Genomic DNA, 22,847 nt, shown 5'->3' with positions numbered 1-22,847 from the left:
CTGACCCAGTTAGCCCTTAACTTGGCTTCGTGAAGTCATTGACACTCTTCTACTAGGGCCCTAGCTTCTTTGAGCTTCCTTATCTCCTCTTTGGCATTTGGGTAGTCACCGACTCCTTTAGGGGTTGATGGTCTTTCCCCTTGCATCTCTAGGTCAGCTCTTTTTGTTTGACCGCTTGATCCCCCTCTTCTCTTGATTGGGTCGATCCGGTGTCGATTGTATCTTCTTCGGATCCATCTTGGATTGTGACCTTGGTGTCACCCTAACCCACTTTTTCACCCTCCTTCTCTGGCCAGTTCTGGAAGTGGTTGCATCTACTGGGTTCTTCCCTTTGTCACCCAATTGGGCCTGGGCTCAAGTTAGGACATTGAGTGGCGTGATATTTCCAAGCTGCATACTAATGGTTCGGACGGTGGCCTGGTTAGAAGTGGAAGTCAAACCACTTGCACGGTACGAACAATCTTTGATCAAATGATCAATTCCACATTTAGTACAAGAACTGGCATGTCATTGGGTGGAGCAGTCAATTGTTGGGGTTGGTACGTATGAACCACATTCTTGTTTGGACACTCAGCGATTCGATGCGGTCCACCGGAACCAAAACATTGCAGTGGTCCTCTCCTTATGTTTGAGTTTATGTCCTTACCCTTCCACTGTACTGTGGTTTGAAACACAAGTAGTACTGGTGTGTTATTCTGTAGAACAGAATTCTAGTGCAATCTCCGCAGCTTCCTCATAGTACTCTCCTCATAGTACTCTCCATTGACTTCTACTTCACACACCATATCGATATCTTCTGATGGCTCTTCAATCAATACTTGGTTGACTACTCTCCATTGACTTCTACTTCACACACCATATCCATATCTCCGTAGCTTCCTCATAGTACTCTCCATTGACTTCTACTTCACACACCATATCCATATCTTTTGATGGCTATTCAATCAATACTTGGTTGATTTTAGCCTGTGATGGCTGTGGTGGTAGAACAGGTGGCGGCACAGGTGAAGTGTCATCATGTACCGAAACATCCCCCTAGGTAAATAGGAAGAGTTTGGCTATCCTGCAGCAGCTACAGTGATTTGCACAGGTGGTGCTGGTAAGGCCAATGGAGCTCTAGGTGCCAGCAATTGTACTATTGTTTAGAACCTTGGATATCTGCACATGGAGGTGTCATGATTCCCTAACTGTGGGCATTTGGTGGCAGTGTGATTCAATCTGCACATAGAGCACCACACCAATTCTCTACGGGGATAAAGATGGGTATACCCATGCCTAGATGTTTCTCTTCTATCCTTTACCTTCAATTTTTCCAGTATTGCATTACTGAGTTAATCAACAGTCATGTTTCCGACTTGCTTGCTCCGAGTTCCAACCTCTTGGTGACTTAAAACACGTGAAGTCGTCGTTGTCGAAGATATTCTGACATCTTTTGGTTGTGGCAATTCGAGCATTTTGTCTTCATATTCAATTGCCAGTTTACAACATGCATCCAGAGTAGACGGACGGGCTAATACCAGATAATCATGCATCATGTGGTCTCTTACTCCTCTCCGAAAGCAAGGCAATAATTAATCATCAGTTAGCCTTTCTTGTAGTTTGCACCTTGAATTTAAGTGCTTTAGCCGAGACACATAGTCTCACATCAACTCCATTCCTTTTGTTTGATGTTGTTTAGCTGTGCCACATGACTCCATCTGTCGCCACTTCAAAGCTGGGCATAAACACATTCTTAAGTCATGTGAAATTAACCTTATCTTCGGGTTTCAGGGTTTGGAACCATTGATGCGCTTTTCCTTCTAGGGTCAATGAGAAAGCATGAATCATTGTTACATCACTGACTGGCTTGCAGGTTTCACATGTGGACTCAAAGATCTCTACATGTTGAATAGGATCCCCATCCCCAGAGAATTTTTGAACGAGCTTTGAAATGATATGTGGCTTCATTTGAGAGGGTCGGGATTCTAGAACAGTGCCTAGTTCCCTGACCATTACTCAGTCCATTTCCGCAACCATATTCAACAAATCCATCCTTGTGGCCGCCCATTAAGATCTATGGTTGGATCCACCCTTGGTCTTTGAGAAACTTCTCCCCCCCTACCTAGACCTCGTCCTCTTCCTATGTTGGCCCTTCTAGGCATTTTCGGTCTATGGGATGGTCCAGCCACTTCATTCTGGAATGGCTCATCATTAGTCGCCTCTATACGCCTTTGCAGAATTAAGAGTTCCATGTCCTGTAGGAACGTGGGATGATTGATCATCTGCTCGATGTCTTTTTTGGTGTACAAGCGGTCTTCCACTTCACCCTCTTCTCTTGGTAGATTATCCCCTTCATCTAGGGTCACAAACCCTTCCTCCACTCTGGGCTCTTTATTATTAATGGATTGTAAGTTTGGAATTTCTCATTCACTCCTGCCCATGACTATTTTTAGCTCTTTACTCCATGATTGAAGTAAGTTTACACTTCCCATCTCCTTTTGTTTAGCTCTATCCCTTCGAGTATCGAGCTCTTATTTCCTTAAGCTCAATTCTCATAGCTGTCGTTCTACCTCAATCCTTTTCAGATCTAATTCTACTTCCTTTGAGGTTGGGAATAATACTTGACCAATCCTGGCTACGCTTTCCATGTATGTTCTCTTTCGGGGGGTGCCAGTGTTTGACAATCTCGAATTTGAAGGTTGGATAGGTACTTCTTGCCTTGGACCAAGTCCAGCGCTAGTTGATAGGCCCATGCCCGTAGATTGCGCCTCTTCATCATTGCTGGTTTGGAGACCAAAAAATCCCCAGGCTATATCAATGATACCGCTGGATCTGGTAGGGAGGGTGGTTTCTCCTCTTCCCCAAACCCAGAGTATTGCAGCCCTTCTTCCATGGATTCTTCACTAGTAGTTTTGGCGGTGGTCAGATTCCTTAAGACACTCAATTGAGTGCTTACTGAGTGGCCTAAATCCACACTCTTTTGATAGGAAGATCCTAGGTGATTTGATGCACTATTGTCTCAGGAGTGAGCCGATGAGCTTTCCAGACCTCAAGTGCATGTGAATATGATTTGATAAGTTGTTTTGCTGCCAACTTTGGTCAGATACTATCAACTCATTTATGAGGCCGTGAGATTGCAGAGAACAGTTCACCGCATGAAATGAGAAAACTGTTCACGTCATGGACGATTTTTTACACTTTCACGTGTTTAAAATTTTTGCCTTGGACTCAAAATTCCACGTTATCTTGTTATGATCTCAAGAACTTCCTTAGCCTTAATCCAACAATACCATGTTTGTGAGTTGGATTTGATTAAGGTGTGATATTGCAGAAACAGTTCACGCCGTGAAGGAAAAAAGCTTCACGTCTCGTGAAAAGCAAATGGTTCACGTCGTGAACTGAAAATGGTTCATGCCGTGAAAGGTTATAAAATGGTTCACGTCATGAAATGAAAAATGTTTCACGCCGTGAAATGCAATCAATTCACGTTTTGTGAACTGCTCTAAAATAGTTCACGTCGTGTGAACGTTTTCTGCTTATTCACGATTCTTAATTTTGTCAGATCCCTGGTGTCAAAGGTGTTAGGATAAGGCTACCTATTTTTGGCAAGGTAATCCCGTGAATTGCAGTGCTAATCGTGACGTTGACGTCGGGAGCATTTCACGACGTGAAGTTGCAGAAAACGTTTCATGTCATGATGAACGATTTTCTTATAGTTTCACGTGGGAAATTCTCACGTTGACTAAGGTGAATTTGGGTGCAAAATCCTTATCCAAATGCTTCCAAGATGATTGTGCCACACCTAAGGAATGTAATACGAGTTCAAGGCACAATCAATGGCTCCTTATTTTTACAATTTTTGTAAATTTTTGAAAAGAAAGAAAAACAGAACACCACCCTGCTCGTTCACGTTGATGATTCTGGTGCTACAAAAACAAAATTGACTAGAAAAATTAGTGGAGATCTCTTCCAAGACCACTCCACCACACAAATACACAACAAACACACCAATTTCTAATAATTTTTCACTTCCACTGAAATCTTATCCATTCATTTCCTACACAATGCACTACCGGAATACAAAGGCAATAATGAATCTTATGTAATGGGAGCTAAAACTCAAAGAGGATGAAAGAAACAAAAGTGTTTCCCTGTGGCAGCGGCGCCAAAAAATGTTATAGGTTACCACACCTCCAAGAGGGAACTCAATGCATTCACCTTAGGGAAGAGCAATAAAGCATTCACCTTAGGGAAGAGCAATAGAACACAATTGTCATAGGGCACTTACCAATGCTTCGAACTTGTGTCCCTTGAGGTCTGCAAGCTCACTTGAGAAGCTCCAATCCTCCAAGCTCCACCTCCACGCTATCGTCGTGTAGAGTCACTCGCACCACCACATAAGATAATCACTCTCTCTCACTCCTCAACACAAGCATGTAACATACAAGTATAGAAGAGGCGCAAGTGCTAGAATGCTCTCTCTCAATCTCTCTCAAGACAAAAGCAAGAGCTCTCAAAAGCACAAAGGGGGATTGTGTCCATTCATTATGAGAAAATACCTTATATACAATTGGCCCTTATTCACACTTGGGTGTCCAAAACTTACTTAAGGCCTTGGATGGCCAATATCTCATAATATACAACTTTTATAGTACCTTTGCATGACACTTATTAATGTCCTCAAATGGAGGAGCGAATGGCACAAGGGTGCATGGAGCATGTGGATGAGAGCTCTATGAGAGCTATAAATGGATGTAACAAACTCATTCTTTTAATGCAAAAATGTGAGTATGTGATTAACCCTAAGTCATATCTTGATTATTTTCATTAGTGTCAACACTAAGCTCTAACTATGTCTTCTTCCGTCTTTCATCCACCATAGCTCTCATTTTTCTATGTTTATGCACTCATATCCCATTCAAATTAACATAGAGAGCTCTCCCTTTACCTCTTTGGCAAAGGAGCATTCCAGTGTTGTGACCAAAGAATGAGGGCATGATGGATGAGTTAGAGTACCCACATAGGGACAGCTCTAAGGCAAGACCCATGCCAGTGATGCTTCTAAAAGGCTAAGGTAAGCTTTTGACTTGAACAACACACCTATGGCAATGTTGAAGTTTATGTATTTTAAAATCGAACATTTCTAACTTGCTAACCTCAATAATAATCTATATTCAAAATAATACAAGTAGAGGGTTTAATCATATTGATGAGCAAGTTGTTTCCATACAAATCCCATTGACCTTCTAATAAAGAATTGAGCCAAGTTTTGTACACACATGGTCTGTTAGCCAATCATTTACGTTGGTTATTCCTTTAAGCTGAAAGAAAAACATGATTGATATTGTTGAGAATCCCCCACTCTAATATTTAGTGTTTTGTTAGTATGTGTGAATGCTTGATTTAGCCAGGTTCCAATGACATAAATTTATCCTCCCATGCCCTCATGTGGTATGTTTACATAGCACTAGATGCATGTTTTGAAAGATTGATAAAAAATGTCATTCAGGCTGTCTTTTTTGTTCTCTAGAGCGTCAGAGGTTTTTTTTGTCCTGTTTTATCAATAAAATCTACCCCTTTCCTTACGTTGTTGACTTCAGTGATCATTTGTTTCTAATAGTGGAAGGCTAATGATGACTTGATCAATTCTTGGGCATTATTATCTCTTAAGGACCACTTCCAAAAGAGGATCATTCACTAGTCACAAAGAAAGACTCCATGTTACGCATGATGAACCATAGAGCACAAGACTTTTCTATTATTGTGCAAGCAACATAGTATAATTGATATATTAGCGAATATTGTAGAATTTCGATCCGTTTATTACCAAATTGATCGATGTTAGTAAGCACAGAAGCTCGATCATATTGAGCAGGATGGATTTAACGTTGACGAAAAGCACAATGTCCATCAAGTGGTGATCGCTCACAAAATGGGTCAACATGACCCATCCTCCCTAGAAATCTTTCTTTTTGTGATGATGGTGGGAGCGGCATTTGCTTTTAAACGTATTGAAAATATTAAAAAGTAAAAATCTAGAAAGTCCTTGCTTTCAAACTCATGTAATTCGAGTGGCATCCATCCACCCACACCTTGCATCAAAAGATCTATTGATATTATCAAGGTATCATGGAAAAATCTCTCTTGATAATGGTCAATGATTATGATCAATAGGTGATGGGATGGAGCAATTTTTAAATCCATATGTCCACACATAATCAATAATACTAATACTAGACAATTGCATGGAATCTTCTTCTTTTTAGCTACACAATAGTGTGGTGGGGAGATGGTCTCCAAATTCTAGTAAATCTCCTTCCCTTTTGATATTAATTAATGGTCAGTGATCAATGGTCAATTTTGATTGATTAAGTCAATGGTATCTACTTGGTCAATCTTAGCATCGTTTGAGATCTCAAGTTTTTTTTTTTTAATGCAAGGGAGGGTATTGAAATTACATCTATCACTTTCCACTATGGGAGTGGAAGGCAAGGGTACTACCGCTAGGATAAACCCCGGGAGGTTTGAGATCTCAAGTTAGCCTATTGTGTCTTATAAGGTCGGACCTTGGAGTTTTACATGTGGTAACAAAAAATCATGATATATCAAGATATGTAAAAAATTCCGTCTTCATTACAATCAATAATAGTCGGTGATGGTTTTTTGTTTTGTTTTTCGAGGGGGGTCAACTTGGCACAGATGTGCCCGTTAAACTTGAAAGGCCAAACGTATATGTAACTAGTTTCGACAGACAGCCCCTGATGGAGCCTTTAACGTAATTGCCCTTGATAGAGTCTAATCCATTTAGCCCCTGATGGAGCCTTTAAGGTAATTTCCCTTGATGGAGTCTAATCCACTTAGCCCCTGATGAAGTCTAATCCCCTTATTTTCACTCTTTTAAGGTAATTACCCTAAGAGAGCCCGTTTGGACGTGACAACCAAGATGGGTTGACCATACAACCAAGATGGGTGATTGGGTGATGGTCAATGGTCTACAGCAACTGTAATAGTGGAATTGTTTTAGGGTGGTGTTTTGTTTTAGAGGTTTTAACTGTCAGTATGTTCTAATTGATAGAATGGTTGAAGGATCACGATCACAGAGGGATAGAAGTTAGAGCCCCTTCTTGTTCCAGCATCGGGAGAAACTAATCCTGGACTCTAAAAGATAGTGATAGCTTATATGGATTCGTATGCTTCTTATGCATGTAGCTACACTCCTTGGATGCAGCAAATCCTCGTGTACAGGCGGCAAGTCTATGGACAACAGACCTCTATCTCCTTGGTTGTCTCTTGAGTACTGATCACCCTACTGTTGTTACCATCTTCCGCCTTTGAGCCCCAAATTGGTACTTTTTAGCCACATTCCTAATGAAGATACATATTTTAGTCAACTATACATGATGTGAGTACACATCATAACCTGCTAGAAACAACAAATTGCAACGTGACCTTTTTGGCACTTTCTTACGTTCATTCAGTAGCCATTGTGTGTCGCATGCACCCAGCCATGGCTTGCATTGCTTCATCTTGTATATTTAGATAGCTTCTTGACTACAACTCAATTTGAGAATGCTCTGGACAACTCCAATGCAACGCCCTCCACACACACACACACACACACACACACACACACACTTGATGAATAACCTTGCATGATCATGAGTTACAAATGAGAGCTCACACTAGACAACGACCTCCAAAAAAAACAAAAAGACAGGTAGCCTAGATCATAGAGAGGTTTCGGGATACACCTCGGCCACTTCATCATACAAGTTTTTAGGATACATCACAGCCTGTCATTTACCCAAAGAGTCTCATTGCTAAGGGAGAAGAACAGGTATTTGTATGTCCTCTCTCACAGCCCTATGCATTGGTATCATGCCATGCTTATCCAGCAACCACTTTCAACATTTACCATTTCATTCATTGTTCTATTATTTTGCCAATCTTGCTTGCAAGTTATGGCATTTGTTCAATTTTTCCTTTCATCAAGCTTCTTGACTTTCTTGTTCAATACACCTTGCGGTGTTTATTTGATACAACTTGCAACAGCCTTTTTCTATATAGATTAGAATTCCACCTTTGCCTACTTAAGGCATGATTCAACTACTAAATCTCTCTCTTTCACACACATCATAGCCTTGCGTGGTAAAATGCAATGCAGATTATTATAGTGCATTTATATACATAGATGAATCCAAGAACATGCGCAAATTCACCTTTTAGAAACGTGCATGTTATTTACTCTCATGGTAGTCAACCCAAAAGACTATATAACTATCCACTCCATTATGCATAGTATGGACTAGATACTACAACATCCCCACTAACGTCATCAGTGCCCAATAGTGGGTGTAGAACTCTATATCAAGATATGCTCACACACGCACACCACACACACACACACACTTGATGAATAACCTTGTATGATAAATACACTCTTGATGAACAACACACACGCACTCCACACACACACACACACACACACTTTATGAATAAACCTTGTATGATAAATACACTCTTGATTCTGATGCCATGTGCATGATAAATACACTCTTGATGAATAACCTTGTCCACAGACCCTCGTGGCCTTTGGTAAAATCTCTCTCTCTCTCTCACACACACACACACACACACGTGCGCATATGCAAGCGTATTGAGTGACTGAAATGAGCTCAATGCTCTTAGTATCAAAGAAATACAAGACCTCAAATAGAGCAGGTAGTTCTTTCTTTCTACTCTTGGTTACACATAAAACATGAATCATAGGCCTTCACCTTCAGCAAGTGCAGATATATGCATGTAATAAAAGAATAATCCAAATGGATTTTGAGACAATACCCAGAAGATATCTACAAAACATAGGATATGTGGCTTACTACAGTAAGGTGCAAACCGACAAGATCAATCAAGAGCTGCCTTGTAACGATGACTGGGAGGCCCATCAGATGAGGCTCTAGAACCAGCTTGATTCAAGCTTAGTGGACTTGCCGATCTTACCTCAACCTTGGATCCATACTTAAGGGCCCCTAGATTAACTAGCGGACTTGTTTGATCTTGCAAGCTCGATGTGCTGGATGACTTCTTCACCTTTGATATCGGGCTCTCTTTACCCTTGCCACCAATCAAAGCCCCATCCAAAACTTTAAGTATTGCAACAGGAAAACCACCGGAACTCTCTGTTCCAGCTGATAGCCCAGAGACTGGCGGCACTCTACCAAGGATGTCTGTATCCTGCCTGCACTCAACCTCATAAGAGGCAATAGGTGTGTTCATTGCTTCGGCTTTAAATCGCCTTCTAACTGCCCTCTCATTACTGGTGTCCCCAATGCCCGATGTCGGTACGACCTCTGCTTTTAAGATATGTTCATTACCCAGTCGTGATTTTCCTTTAGCTTCTCTAGCATTCAGACTTCCGTTCTGAGCCCCATTTGCAAGAATATTGTGGTCATCTTTCAGAGCCATAGACGGTTTTGCTATAGGAGAGAATGGTTCATCATCAGAATGCTCTTCACTGTCTAGCTTGTATGATGCCATTTCCATCCCTGCATCATTACCAACTGTTTGCTGTGCTGCTGAGGACAAACCATAATAACCTCTCAACAGGTTCATTGCCGATGAAGGAGGCCTCTTGTCCCTGCCTCTGCTTTCATAATTATCTACTGAATTCAACTGTATATTCAAACTGGACAGTTCTTTTTCAGACAAGAAAGACCCTGATGGGCTGGTACATCAAAACAACAAGCCAGTGTTGCTATTGTTAATCATACAGCCAATAACCATAACAAGAGCTTAAGGATACAAAGTCTAACCAAGCACCAGACATCTACTCTTAGTACCACTTCTCCACGGACCAAGGAGAAGACTTAACCATTAGATAAACTACAACTTCAACAAATTCAAAGCCTTTCCACACTTGAAGAGAAGACCTGACTCCACTTTTTTTTCCAGCACAACCCAGGATTCTACTTACCTGTTGTTTTCCACCCTTCCCTAGTCTTAATCGCCACCAGTTTTCACCTCTGTGCTGCCTCAGCCTACCTCTCTCACACTTACTTGCACACCACCCGTCCCTAGGTCCATTTTGATCATGAGCTTGACCCTTCCCTATGTTGTTTTCCACCCTTCCCTAGTCTTAATCGCCACCACTTTTCACCTCTGTGCTGCCTCAGCCTACCTCTCTTTCACACTTACTTGCACACCACCCGTCCCTCCCGCCACCAGGTCCATTTTGATCATGAGCTTGACCCTGTTTACTCCGACCACATCTACCGCCACCTCCACGAAGTGGATCCTCCTCCTGTCTCCCTACACGCCCTCACATCACAGCTCACCACCATTCTCCACACATCTGCCGCCACTTTTTTCATCTACACACTGCTGTGTAGTCTACCACCAAGCTGCCTTGTGGTTCCATGCCCAAAAACTGTTGGTATGATGATGAATGCCAAGCCACATGAGTGCCACACACTCCTGTCTTAAGCATGAGGTACAGATTGGGTAAATCACGAAGCGCCAAGCGCAACTGATTTCGCAACACCTCACTCAATGCAAGAAATGGATTATGGGAGTTCTATGCTCAGAGGATGAATTACACTGACTCTTCTTAGGGGCGAACTGCAAAGAGGCTTGGAAGAATAAGTTCCCCATGCCAAGGATAGAGTACATCCTTGAAAGACTCAGCAGTGCTAAGTACTTCACTAAGATGGAGTCTCGACCTCAAAAGTGGCTATCATCAAGTCAGAATTTTCGAAGCCGATATCCCCAAGACGGCCCTTCAAACTCTGCAAAAGGCGGCTTCCAAAGCACCAATCCTTAAACTCGCATCATGGGATGATCCCTTCGAGGTGATCACCGATGCCAATAATCTCACCATAGGAGCAGTTTTGCAACAAGGAAGACCCGTGGCGTATTACAGCAGAAAGTTAAATGATGGAGAAAAAAATATTGTGTGTATGACAAAGAGTTGCTAGGGGTTATCACAGCCTGAAATAGTGGAAACCTTTTCTTTATGGAAGGGAGTTTACTGTGAAGATAGATCACTAGGCCTTCAAGTGGTTACAAACTATGCCAAGTGCCCAATGGAGCGATAGACAGCACCGGTGGAGTCAGTTGTTCCAACAGTTTGGCGTAGGCTCGGGCAAACCTTTGACGATCATGAAGGTGTCCTGCCTCCAATCAAGAATGTTGGCAGAACCACTGGATCCCAAGGATCATGTCGCACCCGAGCCGGGGCGAGACAATGAAACTGAGCCTTCTCGACTATGAAGGAAAACTGTTGAGCTTTCTGGGTGATATGGATACGTAGGCCGAGAGTGAACCCATCCACATCCAAAAGATACGGCACTAGGGCACATTTCATCTTGGTCGCCAACTGCGGAGAGATGGCATCTTCTAAACTGCCCATGTCAAAGTGAACAACAAATTGTTGCCCCTTCGCTATGCCATAAGCTCTATATATACCTAGAATCGAGAAACATGCCCAAATTCACCTTAAAAGTGCAATTTATAACCTCATGGTAGTCATCAAAGAGAACAACAAATTGCTGCCCCTTCGTTATGCCATAAGCTCTATATATACCTAGATGAATCGAGGAACATGCCCAAATTCACCTTAAAAGTGTAATTTATAACCTCTGATAAGACCTTTCTGAAGCTCCTCAACTCCGCCCTCCTGCTTATCATCGAATACCACTGCAGGTACCGCATTCAAAGCAGGCAAAAGCTGAACAACATTGGTGGTTGAGAGCGGAGGTAGAGGGGGTGGTATAGTTGTGGCTGTAGCCAATGTAGAGGCAGGTTGTTTGCCTTTTTCCGCTTGCCATTTGGTACAATCCTTCTTTAAATGTCTTGTGTGGTGGCAAAAAAAACAACGGTTCTCTTTGAAGTACCGCTCCTCCTCATCTGACTGTACGAATCCTCCATTAAGACCCTCCTTGATCTTTCCTCAGGGGTCTTCTTAGGTCCATCTTGTCGCTCCTTCCCAGTAGAAGAGCTATTCTGGCCCTTCTTCTTTTGGTTCTTGTTGTTGGGAGCCTCCTTACCTACCTACTAGTTAGACACCTAGTTCTGTTGGGTAGTCTACGTCTGCTACTGTTGAGGTTTGGGGGTGACTGGAGCTGCCTCCATTGATCATCATCTCATGATTCCGCGCAAGAGTCAAAGCCCTATCATAAGTCTAGGGTTCAAAATTTCGAACGGGGAACCAAATGTTCCCGGTCTCGCTCTTCTTTATCAATCATCCATCGACACCACTGTTCCATTGAGGAACTTTGTTTTTTGGGTGTCTCCTGCTAGGCCAAGGTTGCCTATAATTCTGCCTTTTTTTTCCTATGAACTCTTTCGAGTTGAATCTGGAGTTGCCTTATCTGCTCCTTTAACTTCTGGCTGTCTTCATCTTCTTTTTGCGGAAGCGTTTCTTCAAATGGCTCTTCTTCTTTAGTAATGTCTTTGGAGCTTGATGCCATGGTGGATGGGCGAGTGGTTTTTCCCGATCTCAGCTTTACCATCCATAGGATGCTCTCACCCTAGGTTACATGACTAAATGAGATGCGGGTCTAAAATGACCTATATGTTGATGCAACCCTATATGCTATGCAAATGCAAATGAAGGGTTACTAATGCAAATATAGGCTAAAGTCTATAATGATGACTTGTAAAATCTTTAATACTAGATTTATCTGAGGGGAAGTAACTACTAAATGAATGGAATATATCTAACCCAAGTGAAAGCTAAGGTGAAAGTAGCACAAGTGAAGGCGGGAGCCGACCCAATGCGCGATAAAGATTCAGTGGGAGTGGCTTACTAGAATGACCATGCGTTCTAGCTAGTCCGGGGTAGGAAAACACAATATATCTCATGTTCTGAAGATACTATTGTCATGTGCACAATGTGTATCTACCGTGTGCTATACGCATGCAAGACTAGTTTCGAGGCTTGGGGAAGCTTGGAACTAGGCAGGCTGATTGACGAGCTGAGTTAGGGATATACTAACGGGCGGGCACCCAAGTATGGACGGGCGGGCGGCCAAGTGTGGACACCCGATGACCGGCCAAGAGCCTATAAAAGGGTGGCCAAGGTTAGTTATTATAAGATAGAGAGTCTCGCGAGATTGTGAGAGCTCTATGGTCTTGGAGCCTGGATCTAGTGTAGACGTGCACCTGCTTTATGCAGCCGAGGCCGGCAGCAATCTCGAGGCCCGCGAGGGCAGCTTCGTGGCGGTATGGGACGTCGCAAGGAGGAGATTGGTCGGTACGTCAACCTAGTTAGCTCAGCTCGTGGCTCGGTGGGGACAGCCAAGGCTGTGGGCTTGCCCACGGCTGTCATGGTTGGGAAGTGAGTCAGGCCTGCACCCCCTTGCTTGTTTGTTGTTTGTTTGTTTGCAGGATTCGAGTTTCGAACCAAGATCAATCACGAGGGGATCCGTGGGGATTTGACAGTGGTATCAGAGCATACCTCGTGAACGAGCAAGTCGGTAGGTAGAGAAGAAGAGGTCGAAGAACGGTATGTGTTAAAAAACTTGCTGTTTTTTCTGTGCGTACTGCAGTTTTCAGATTTGGTATGTGTTTTTTCTTCATCAAAGAGACCCATGTTGATGGGAGATGGTAGTGTAGTAAGGGTTGATTGCTTTGCAAAGAAGAGAGAGAGTTGTTGGCAGTCGCATAACCTGCAGGGAGAGAAACAGAAAAAAAAAGAGAGCGAAAAAGCATGTTTGCTTTTCATTGTTTTTTGGCGCATGAGAGAGAGAGCGAGAGAAGTGCTGGATCGCTTGCAGGCAGGCGGCCAGGTTAGTGCGCTGGCGGGAGACGCTAGTATGCTATTGGCGGCTGGCAGATAGGCACATGTGCCTGTGTAGCCAGGCGGCCAGGCCCACGTAGGCGCCTTGGCCTACGCCGCTAGGTGACCAGCCTAGCACAGATGCCCAGGCCAACACGGCAGGCCTACGTAAGGCTGGCGACGGCAGCATATGTGACGACGGCTGCAGATAACGTCACATCTGCACGTGTAACGCATACAAGCGCCAGCAGCATGGTCGACGGCAGCTTCAAACGCCAGCAGATTAGGAGGGAAGCGAAAAAAAAAACACGCAAGGAAAGCATTCGTTTTTTAGTGCTTTCGTTTTTTGTTTTTTTTAAGGGGAGTTTATTTTTTTTTTAAGGTTTAAAAGTCCTCTCCTCTCTAAGGTTTCCAAGGTGTTTTATTTTTTTAAGAAAAGAGAATATATATATCCATATATATATATATATTTATATATATATATTTATATATATATATTTATATATTTATTCAAAAAAAAACACAAAAGCTAAAGCAAAAGCTAAGCCTAGCTTTTCGAGATTTTTTTGGCTTTTGGGAAACCTTTATAAACCCCCTAAAGTGGGCTTCTTGCCACACATCTCTCAAGTTCTCAAGTTCTCAAGTTTTCAAGCTCTCAAGCTCTCAAGTTCGCTCGCACTTTTGTTGTGCAAAGATCGAATTCTCTCTCCACGTACCCTCTTCAAGATGTCGACCCAAGAATCAAAGTTGGAGCCCCTCGTGGAACGCGAAGGCTTGCCGGCTACGGAAGGTACCGATGCCGATCTTTTTGACGATTTTGTGTCAAAATCAGATTTCCAAGAGTTCAAAGTAGCTCTCGAAGCTTCTTCGACGAAACGTCAGGCACAAATCGCAGCGCAGATGCAAGCTTTGCAGAACTCCATCGCTCTATTGACCACTACCCTCTCTACTTTCTCGGGTATGGATACCTTGGCTTCAGCTTTAGGCCCCAATATTACTCCGGAACCGTTCGGGAGCGAGCAAAAGCAGCGAACCAAGGAGATCGTGGACACGTGGCTACATAAGTGGCAAGTTCACTTTCAGTTTCATCCATATGATGACGGAAAGAAGATCCAGTTAGCAGCAGGTTTCCTATCCGGCAAAGCTTTGCTTTGGTGGAAGGAACTAAACCCAAAGCCAACGACTTGGGCACAATTTGAAGATATCTTCAAGAAAGAATTCCTCAAGAAAGAGGATGATTACGATGTTGTTGCACGGTTTTCAGCTTTGACCATGACCTCGCAACACCTCACTTATGAGGTCTACCTCCAGAAGTTTCGTGACTTGCATATGAAAGCTACAAAGATGGATCCCACTACTCTTTTGGGATTTTTCGTAGCTGGTTTACCAGACTCGTACCGATTACAGGTTAAAAATAACAAATGTAAAACTCTGGACGAGGCCATCCATTCAGCTCGTATCTATGATGATACGATGGTCTCTTCCAAGTCGAAACCCGTTACCGAGCAGGGGAACAAGCATAAAAGAAAGTTCTCCACACCTATGGCTAACACGAATGAAGGCAAGTCTTCGGACCAACCTTCGAAGAATTCTAGTTCGACACCAGCGAAGAAGAAACGACTCCTTAGGGCTTTAAAGCTCAAGAAGGAAGGACGTCGTTTTATCTGCGAAGAAAAAGGACACAGGCGTAATGAGTGCCCAAAGCAAAAGGGTACCAAGTCAAACGCAGGACCCAAGCCAAAGGCAGCTAACCAGTTGTCTTTGACAGGTACGTCAATTATTGTACTTTCTCGCCCTAGTACTTGTTCTGATTGTCTGTTCAATTCTAAGGTATTTGGCTTGCATGATCTTCTCCACATTTATGGAGAAGTGAATGGCCATAAAATTCACATTCTTTTAGAGCCTGGCAGTTCGCATAACTTTGTTAACTACAAACTTGTGTAGAAATTGAGTCTTGATACGACACTCAGCGACCATACCTATGAGGTACGCCTACCTGCGGGAAGACAAATTTGGGATCGCAAGGTGGAGATGCTTCCAATCCAGATTCAGGACTACAAAGATATTCTGGAATGCTATGTTATGCATTTGGAAAATGTAGACTTGTTATTAGGGATTGAGTGGTTTAAGACTCTTGACGTCCAGATAGATTGGTCTAGTCATATTTTTTCTTTTCAGCATAGGGACACCAAGTATAGTATTTTAGGTGATTGTATCCATCCCTCTCAGGGACCTCTTGTAAATACAATTGATTTTGAAAATATAATGGATTCTTCTTTGTATACCGCTTTCCATTGTGTATTGATTCCACTTTCTTCTTTTCTTATCCCTTCCATGGATGTGAATGAATTAAGTGTGTTTGAAAGCAAAGAATTACAGAAGATACTTGATTCGTTTCAAGATGTATTTCCTAAGGAACTGCCATCGGGTTTACCACTGAACGGGCAGTAGATCATCGTATTGACTTGATCCCTGGTGCTCATCCTATCAGTATTCCACCTTATAGGATGAGCCAAGCTGAGGAAGATGAGTTGGCTAAACAACTGGAAGATTATTTGAGGATGGGCCAGATCCGTCCAAGTAAATCACCTTGGGGTGCACCTGTGTTGCTTAGGAGAAAGAAGGACAATACTTGGAAAATGTGTATAGATTACAAGCGATTGAACAAGCTGACAATTAAGAACCGTTATCCTCTCCCTAGATCAGATGACCTGATTGACCGGTTAGCAGGAGCGAAATATTTCACGAAGATAGATTTACGTACTGGCTACCACCAGATACGTATTCATGAAAGGCATGTCGAAAGAACCGCCTTTCGGACTAGGTATGGCCATTACGAGTTTCTCATATTACCTTTTGGGTTAACCAATGCTTCAGCCACTTTCCAGCAAATAGCAAATGATGAACGATCTTTTTCGTGAACATTTGGAAAAATTTGTGGTGGTGTTCCTGGATGATATTTTGATATATAGCCGTACTCTTGAGGATCGTGTCAGACACCTCACGATTGTCTTATCTATTTTTTGACAGAATCGACTATATGCTAAGTTGAGTAAATGTGAGTTCTTTATGACCGACATCATTTACTTGGAACACAAGATCACTAGAGATGGATTGAGCATTGACTATGACCGAGTTCAGAAGGTTTTGGACTGGTCTATACCGCGAACAGTGAAACAACTTCATTCTTTTCTCGGTTTTGTTGTTTTTCTTCGGAAATCTGTACGGGAGTACTCTCAGCTCACACTACCGACGATGACCGACTTATTGAAAGGTCGTGGACGTAAGTCCAATCAGCCTATCACTTGGAATAATGATTTGGATATGGCCTTCAGACTTTTGAAAGATAAAGTCAAGGAAGCACCTATCTTAGCATTGCCTGATCCTAGCCGGCCTTATGTTCTTGAAACTGATGCCAGTGACTATGCTATCAGGGCTGCTTTATTTCAAGATGGTAGACCGGTTGCTTTTGAAAGTAAAAAGCTAGACGACACTCAATCTCGTTGGCCAGCCCTTGAGAAGGAGCTTTATGCTGTGATTCATGCTCTCAAGGTTTGGAGACATTATTTGTATGGCTCCAAGTTTGTGGTATTGACTGATCATCAGTCAATCAAGTATGTGTGTGATGTGGATAATTTGAGAGGAAGGAAAGCTCGTTGGGCAGAGTTAATGCAAGATTTTGATTTTAAGATCCGTTATCGGAAAGGGTCCATGAATAATATTGTAGATGCGCTTAGTCGGATTAGAGAGGTGAATACTTTGTCGTTCACCGAGATTTCTACTGACTTATTTCAGTAGTTTCGAGGCTTGGGGAAGCTTGGAACTAGGCAGGCTGATTGACGAGCTGAGTTAGGGATATACTAACGGGTGGGCACCCAAGTATGGACGGGCGGGCGGCCAAGTGTGGACGCCCGATGACCGGCCAAGAGCCTATAAAAGGGTGGTCAAGGTTAGTTATTATAAGATCAGCCGAGGCCGGCAGCAATCTCGAGGCCCGCGAGGGCAGCTTCGTGGCGGTATGGGACGTCGCAAGGAGGAGATTGGTCGGTACGTCAACCTAGTTAGCTCAGCTCGTGGCTCGGTGGGGACAGCCAAGACTGTGGGCTTGCCCACGGCTGCCATGGTTGGGAGGTGAGTCAGGCCTGCACCCCCTTGCTTGTTTGTTGTTCGTTTGTTTGCAGGATTCGAGTTTCGAACCAAGATCGATTACGAGGGGATCCGTGGGAATTTGACAACTATATGCTCTGGACTGCACTAAGGGTAGTTACCCTAGATGCTCTAATACCAATGTTACCTGATGAAGGGTTGATCGTAGTAATCACAACCTTAATTAACTTAATTATTGTAGAGATGAATTTAGATGAATGCAAATGCAACTATATTAATGATGCAAATGATTACATATCTCTGAATAGATCTATGACGCTGATGCTAATGTCGACTTCATGCTGAATCTGCTGAACTTCTGACTTGATCAATTTTTGTTCTAATGAATGACTTGATATGATGACTTTGCTTATATATTATGCTTGGGATGCAATCGGCCAGCTATATATGCTGTCGGCCTGTTGTGTGGACAATATTCACATTTATATGCTGAAATTGCTTCGCTTTTGCCTGCTAATCTTGCCACACCTGCTGCCCACTATACGAGCACCTAGTCGCCTATGATGACTTTGCTTATATATTATGCTTGGGATGCACTCAGCCAGCTGCATATGCTGTCGGCCTGTTGTGTGGACAAATATTCACATTTATATGCTGAAATTGCTTCGCTTTTGCCTGCTAATCTCGCCACACCTTGTCATGTGCACACACATGTACATGCTTATCTCAGAGGCTAACCCTAAGGAAGCAACAAGATAAAGAAGAAAAGATCAGAATAGAACCAAATTTTGGAGCATATACTATGGAGTATCTTGTGGAGGGACACTGGGAATATTCCTGTCAGCTGCAGCATTTATGTGATTTATTTGTCCCTAGGAGCTGGCCGACCAGCAGTCGGCCAATCCATGAGATAATCTCCAGCCTATATAAGGCTTAGGTGCTCATTGTTGTGACCATTCAGCCCCTTGTTGGCTGGGTCATAGTACTAGGAGTTTGTTAGGTATTTTACTACCTTTTCAGGGCAGCCCATGGCTGCAAGAATCTATGTACCTTTTTGTACCATATGAAATGCTGAATTTCCAGCTCTCTCTCTCTCTCTCTCTCTCTCTCTCTTCTGTCTACGTTTTTGCATCAACATATTCTACATGGTGTTTAGGGCTGAAAGAAGACTCTCAGGGCTTCCACATGTTACATTGGTATCAAAGCATCAAGCTCAGCAAGGCTAAACCCTGATTCAATCCCATATGAAGGTGTACAGGTCCAAGGTACAGGAAAGTGCATAGGTACGAAGCCCAAGGCAAGGAACACAAGACCGGGAAGAGCTCCCAGGAGGGTTGGTTGGTGGTGTTCCACAAAGCCCAAAGGGGATGGTAGTCCTTTGAGCCAGGAAAGGCTTTCGGGTAACGGTTCCAAGGGAGGATGATCCTCCAAGGGGTGGAGTGACAGTGCCAGACTCATTTCTCAGGAATGAAGACCAAGACGGTGTTCAGAGACACGACAGGAACAGACTGGGGACTGGATGGAACAGATGCATAGATCTTATTGAGAGTTTAGAGTGGATTTGGAGACCAGGGAAAAGGTTGCCAGAGTAGGCAGGATGACAGAGGGACTTCGGGAATAGAATGCGATGATGACAGTCATCCAAGAAGCAGATTGGAATCCTGTCATAAAGTTTAGCAGAGGGGGATGTCATGTGCACACACATGTACATGCTTATCTCAGAGACTAACCCTAAGGAGGCAACATGATAAAGAAGAAAAGATCAAAACAGAACCAGATTTTGGAGCATATACTCTGGTATCTTGTGGAGGGACACAGGGAATATTCCTGTCGGCTGCAACATTTATGTGATTTATTTGTCCAGGAGCTGGCTGACCAGCAGTCGGCTAGTCCATGAGATAATCACCAACCTATACAAGGCTTAGGTGCTCATTGTTGTGACCATTCAGCCCCTTGTTGGCTGGGTCATAGTACTAGGAGTTTGTTAAGTATTTTACTACCTTTTCAAGGCAGCCCATGGCTGCAAGAATCTATGTACCTTTTTGTACCATATGAAATATGAATTTCCAGCTATCTCTCTCTCTCTCTCTACTCTCCCTTTTGTCTGTGTTTTTGCATCAGCATGTTCTAGATGGTGTTTAGGGCTGAAAGAAGACTCTCAGAGCTTCCGCATGTAACACACCTGCTGCCCACTATACGAGCACCTAGCCGCCTGCTACACAAGGTCTATTGCCAGCCGACTGGGTATTGCTGCCGGCCGACAGGCCCTTATGCCTTCCCATGAAGTGATGATGCTAATGATGCTGTAGATGAGGATGATGTCAGCTTGTCACTGTGCAACCCGACGGGTGTGCACGTGACAGTGACTTCGCAAATTCACCTATGGTTTTGCAACTTTATCTTGATGCTTTTGGTTTGGAGCCTACCATGGAAAGTGCTCGCTCAAGTTCAGCAACGGAGTGTGGGTCTGGAGCATTAGTTGCTGCTCAAGAGGGGGGTTCCTCCCATAGTGGTTGAGTACTTTAGGGACGGTGCGGTATGGTATGTGTACGGTACGAGTACATAAAGTACGCATCAAGATAAGTACTTTAAGTACGTTCATGGTTTTTACTATGTGTGTGTGTGTGTGTGTGTGTGTGTGTGTGTGTGTGCACATATAAAATAAGAAACATCTAACATCCATACTGAGCAATGACCACTAACTACTAAAATAATTAAAAAACAAGCCAAATAAGTGTTGTACATTGAACCTCATATTTGGTACGAAGACCTTATCCGTACGAGGTACGGTTCGCATGGAGTGGTACAAAAAGTACTCAAGGTACTCATCGGATGAGTACGGGTACGGAATGCAACTATGGTTCCTCCACTCCTTTGTCACAAGCGCACTCAAATGAGATCTAGGAGTCACTTGGTGATCTCTTTATGGTTCACCCGAGGTATTGAGGGCTGACAATACATCTGCTTGCGAGACTTCTATGATATGTATATTAGTCACATAGTTTATGGTATCTTTTGACTTAGATATGGTTGGAAAAAGATTTGGACGCTAATCTTTACCATATGGTCATGGATGTACTTATATTTGCACCACTTTGTGTATGGAAATATTTGTACATGTGAAGCATCTTGCATGTATATGTCTGTGATGATACAGCTATTTATGGGCCCTGTCGGATGGCCATCTTTTGGAGCAATTGGGACATCACCTCGAGACATGTATATTGGGCCTTGGGCACTAGTGCGTGTGCGAAAGCGCTCCTAGCTGAGGATACTTGGAGCAAGACCAGTGAAGCTGTAACCAACTTTGTGAAGAGTAAAGAAATGCCTGCGGGGGTGCTAGAGCGGTTTGGGGCCACCACTTCTCTTGTGTAGGAGAAATCTAGCTCCTCCTGTCTACATTCTCTCTCGATTTTCTCTCTCTCTCTTCAAGTTTAAGTGATTTAAATTGTCTTTAAGCGCTTGGGTGTGGTGAAGTTTTTGTCTACTGCCCGTCAGTTTTATTGAAGGCCGGTTTCAATATGTATGATTTCCCTGCAAATGCAACCCCATAGAGTTGGGGCTACAATGGAGTCATGGACATCTCAGGATACAGGGTCTGTTACCACATACGGCAAACGTTTTTTGGACATGGGAGCCATGCCTAAGTTACTGATTTTTAAGGGCTGTCCCACTGGCTCACATTGGACAGCCTTCCACGCTTCCCATATGGAGAGGGGTCTAGCTAGCACTATGCTACCTGATTGGATCTCCTGCTCTTATGCGACACATCAAGAACTACACCATCCCACCACCACCTATTGGAGCACTTTCACCATCTCCTATCCTTGCCACCCATCCCTTAACTCCACATCTCCACTTTCACCTGCATTCATTTCCACCACGACCTCAACTATCACGACCCTGTGTTTTTCTCTGGACAAGATGCAGATGTGCACGGGGACATGGTGGACAGTGTGAATGGCATCAGGTGGGAGTGAAGATGGAGGCCCATGTGTGGATAACCCCATGTGTGAAAGGGGGCAAAGGAATTTTAAATTAAAAGGTTTTAAAAACCTTTAAAGTAATTTTTAATGCCATTTATGAAGAAAACGTGGCCCATAAGCTATTTTAGGGCCACGTGTGCTTTTTGGGAAAGAGGAGGGGCTGGCAGGTAGTAGGCGCCTATCTCTTGTGGACATGTGTGCTTTTTTTGGGAGAAGTGGACTGCGCTGGCTTCTCTCCCTCTCCTTCTCTTGCATACCGGCAGGCTAGAATGTGTGGCTACGCAGGTCTGCAGGGAAAGGCTGGCGGGCAGCGCAAGGGAGAGGGGTTTCTGAAAACAGGCAGGCTGCAGGGCTGCACTTCAGCTCTCTCTTGTTTTTTGGAGAGAGTTGCAAGCAGGCAAAGCTGTTGTGTATGCAAGCGCAGCTGAATTCAGGCTCTGAACTGACTCTTGAAGAGGGAAGCTACTGGCTGGTGTGTTGCACAATAGGACAGAAACACAGATCCTTTTTCTTCCCTCTCTTTGGCTTTTTGGAGGATAAACTGGCTGCTGTGCTGCAGAGTACACAGGCGCCTGCAGGTTCTTTCTTCTGTCTTTCCCCTTTGCTTTTGGCATGAAGTTGGCTGGCTGCGCTGCTGTCCATACAGGCAGAGTTGGACACAAAGGCGTGGACTGCAGGACAAGAAAGCAGGACACAAAGGGGGCTTTTCCTCATGTTTTTCCCTCTCTTGTGGAAAGCGACATAAAGACTGTAAGTCTCTCTTTCTTTGTGAGCAAGTGGGACTGCAGGTGATGTCTTTCGGAGTCTCTCTTTCCACTGGCTCAAGACTGTTCCAGAGTGGTTCTCTCTAGCCCTTTGTGAGAGGAAGGGTTTGACAGTTCAGAGGGTGGAAACAGGACAATTTATGGGCTGTTTTTGTTTGGTTGCAAATTCAGCTATGTGCTTGGGTTTTTGACTGCAAGTACAGGTCTTGTGGTTATGTTCCTTGGCATGGGAGT

The 22,847-nt window shown here is 43.6% G+C and overlaps 1 protein-coding gene across 1 annotated transcript in view; it reads right to left on the bottom strand.

The window, feature by feature from the left end:
• Nucleotides 1-8,635: 8,635 nt before the first annotated feature.
• Nucleotides 8,636-22,847, bottom strand: part of LOC147623538 (uncharacterized) — a 31,668-nt gene continuing 17,456 nt past the window's right edge. Inside the window, exon 3 of the mRNA XM_086821719.1 lies at nt 8,636-9,703. Within this exon, the coding sequence (XP_086677845.1) occupies nt 8,884-9,703 (820 nt within the window). The 3' untranslated portion in view covers nt 8,636-8,883. The remainder of the gene's footprint in view (nt 9,704-22,847) is intronic.

This window comes from Cibotium barometz, chromosome 27, assembly GCF_041138505.1.
Source record: "Cibotium barometz isolate CiBa-2024 chromosome 27, ASM4113850v1, whole genome shotgun sequence".
NCBI lineage: Eukaryota > Viridiplantae > Streptophyta > Polypodiopsida > Cyatheales > Cibotiaceae > Cibotium > Cibotium barometz.
The sequence above is the reverse complement of the archived record's forward strand: the minus strand, read 5'-3'. Positions and strand labels throughout refer to the sequence as shown.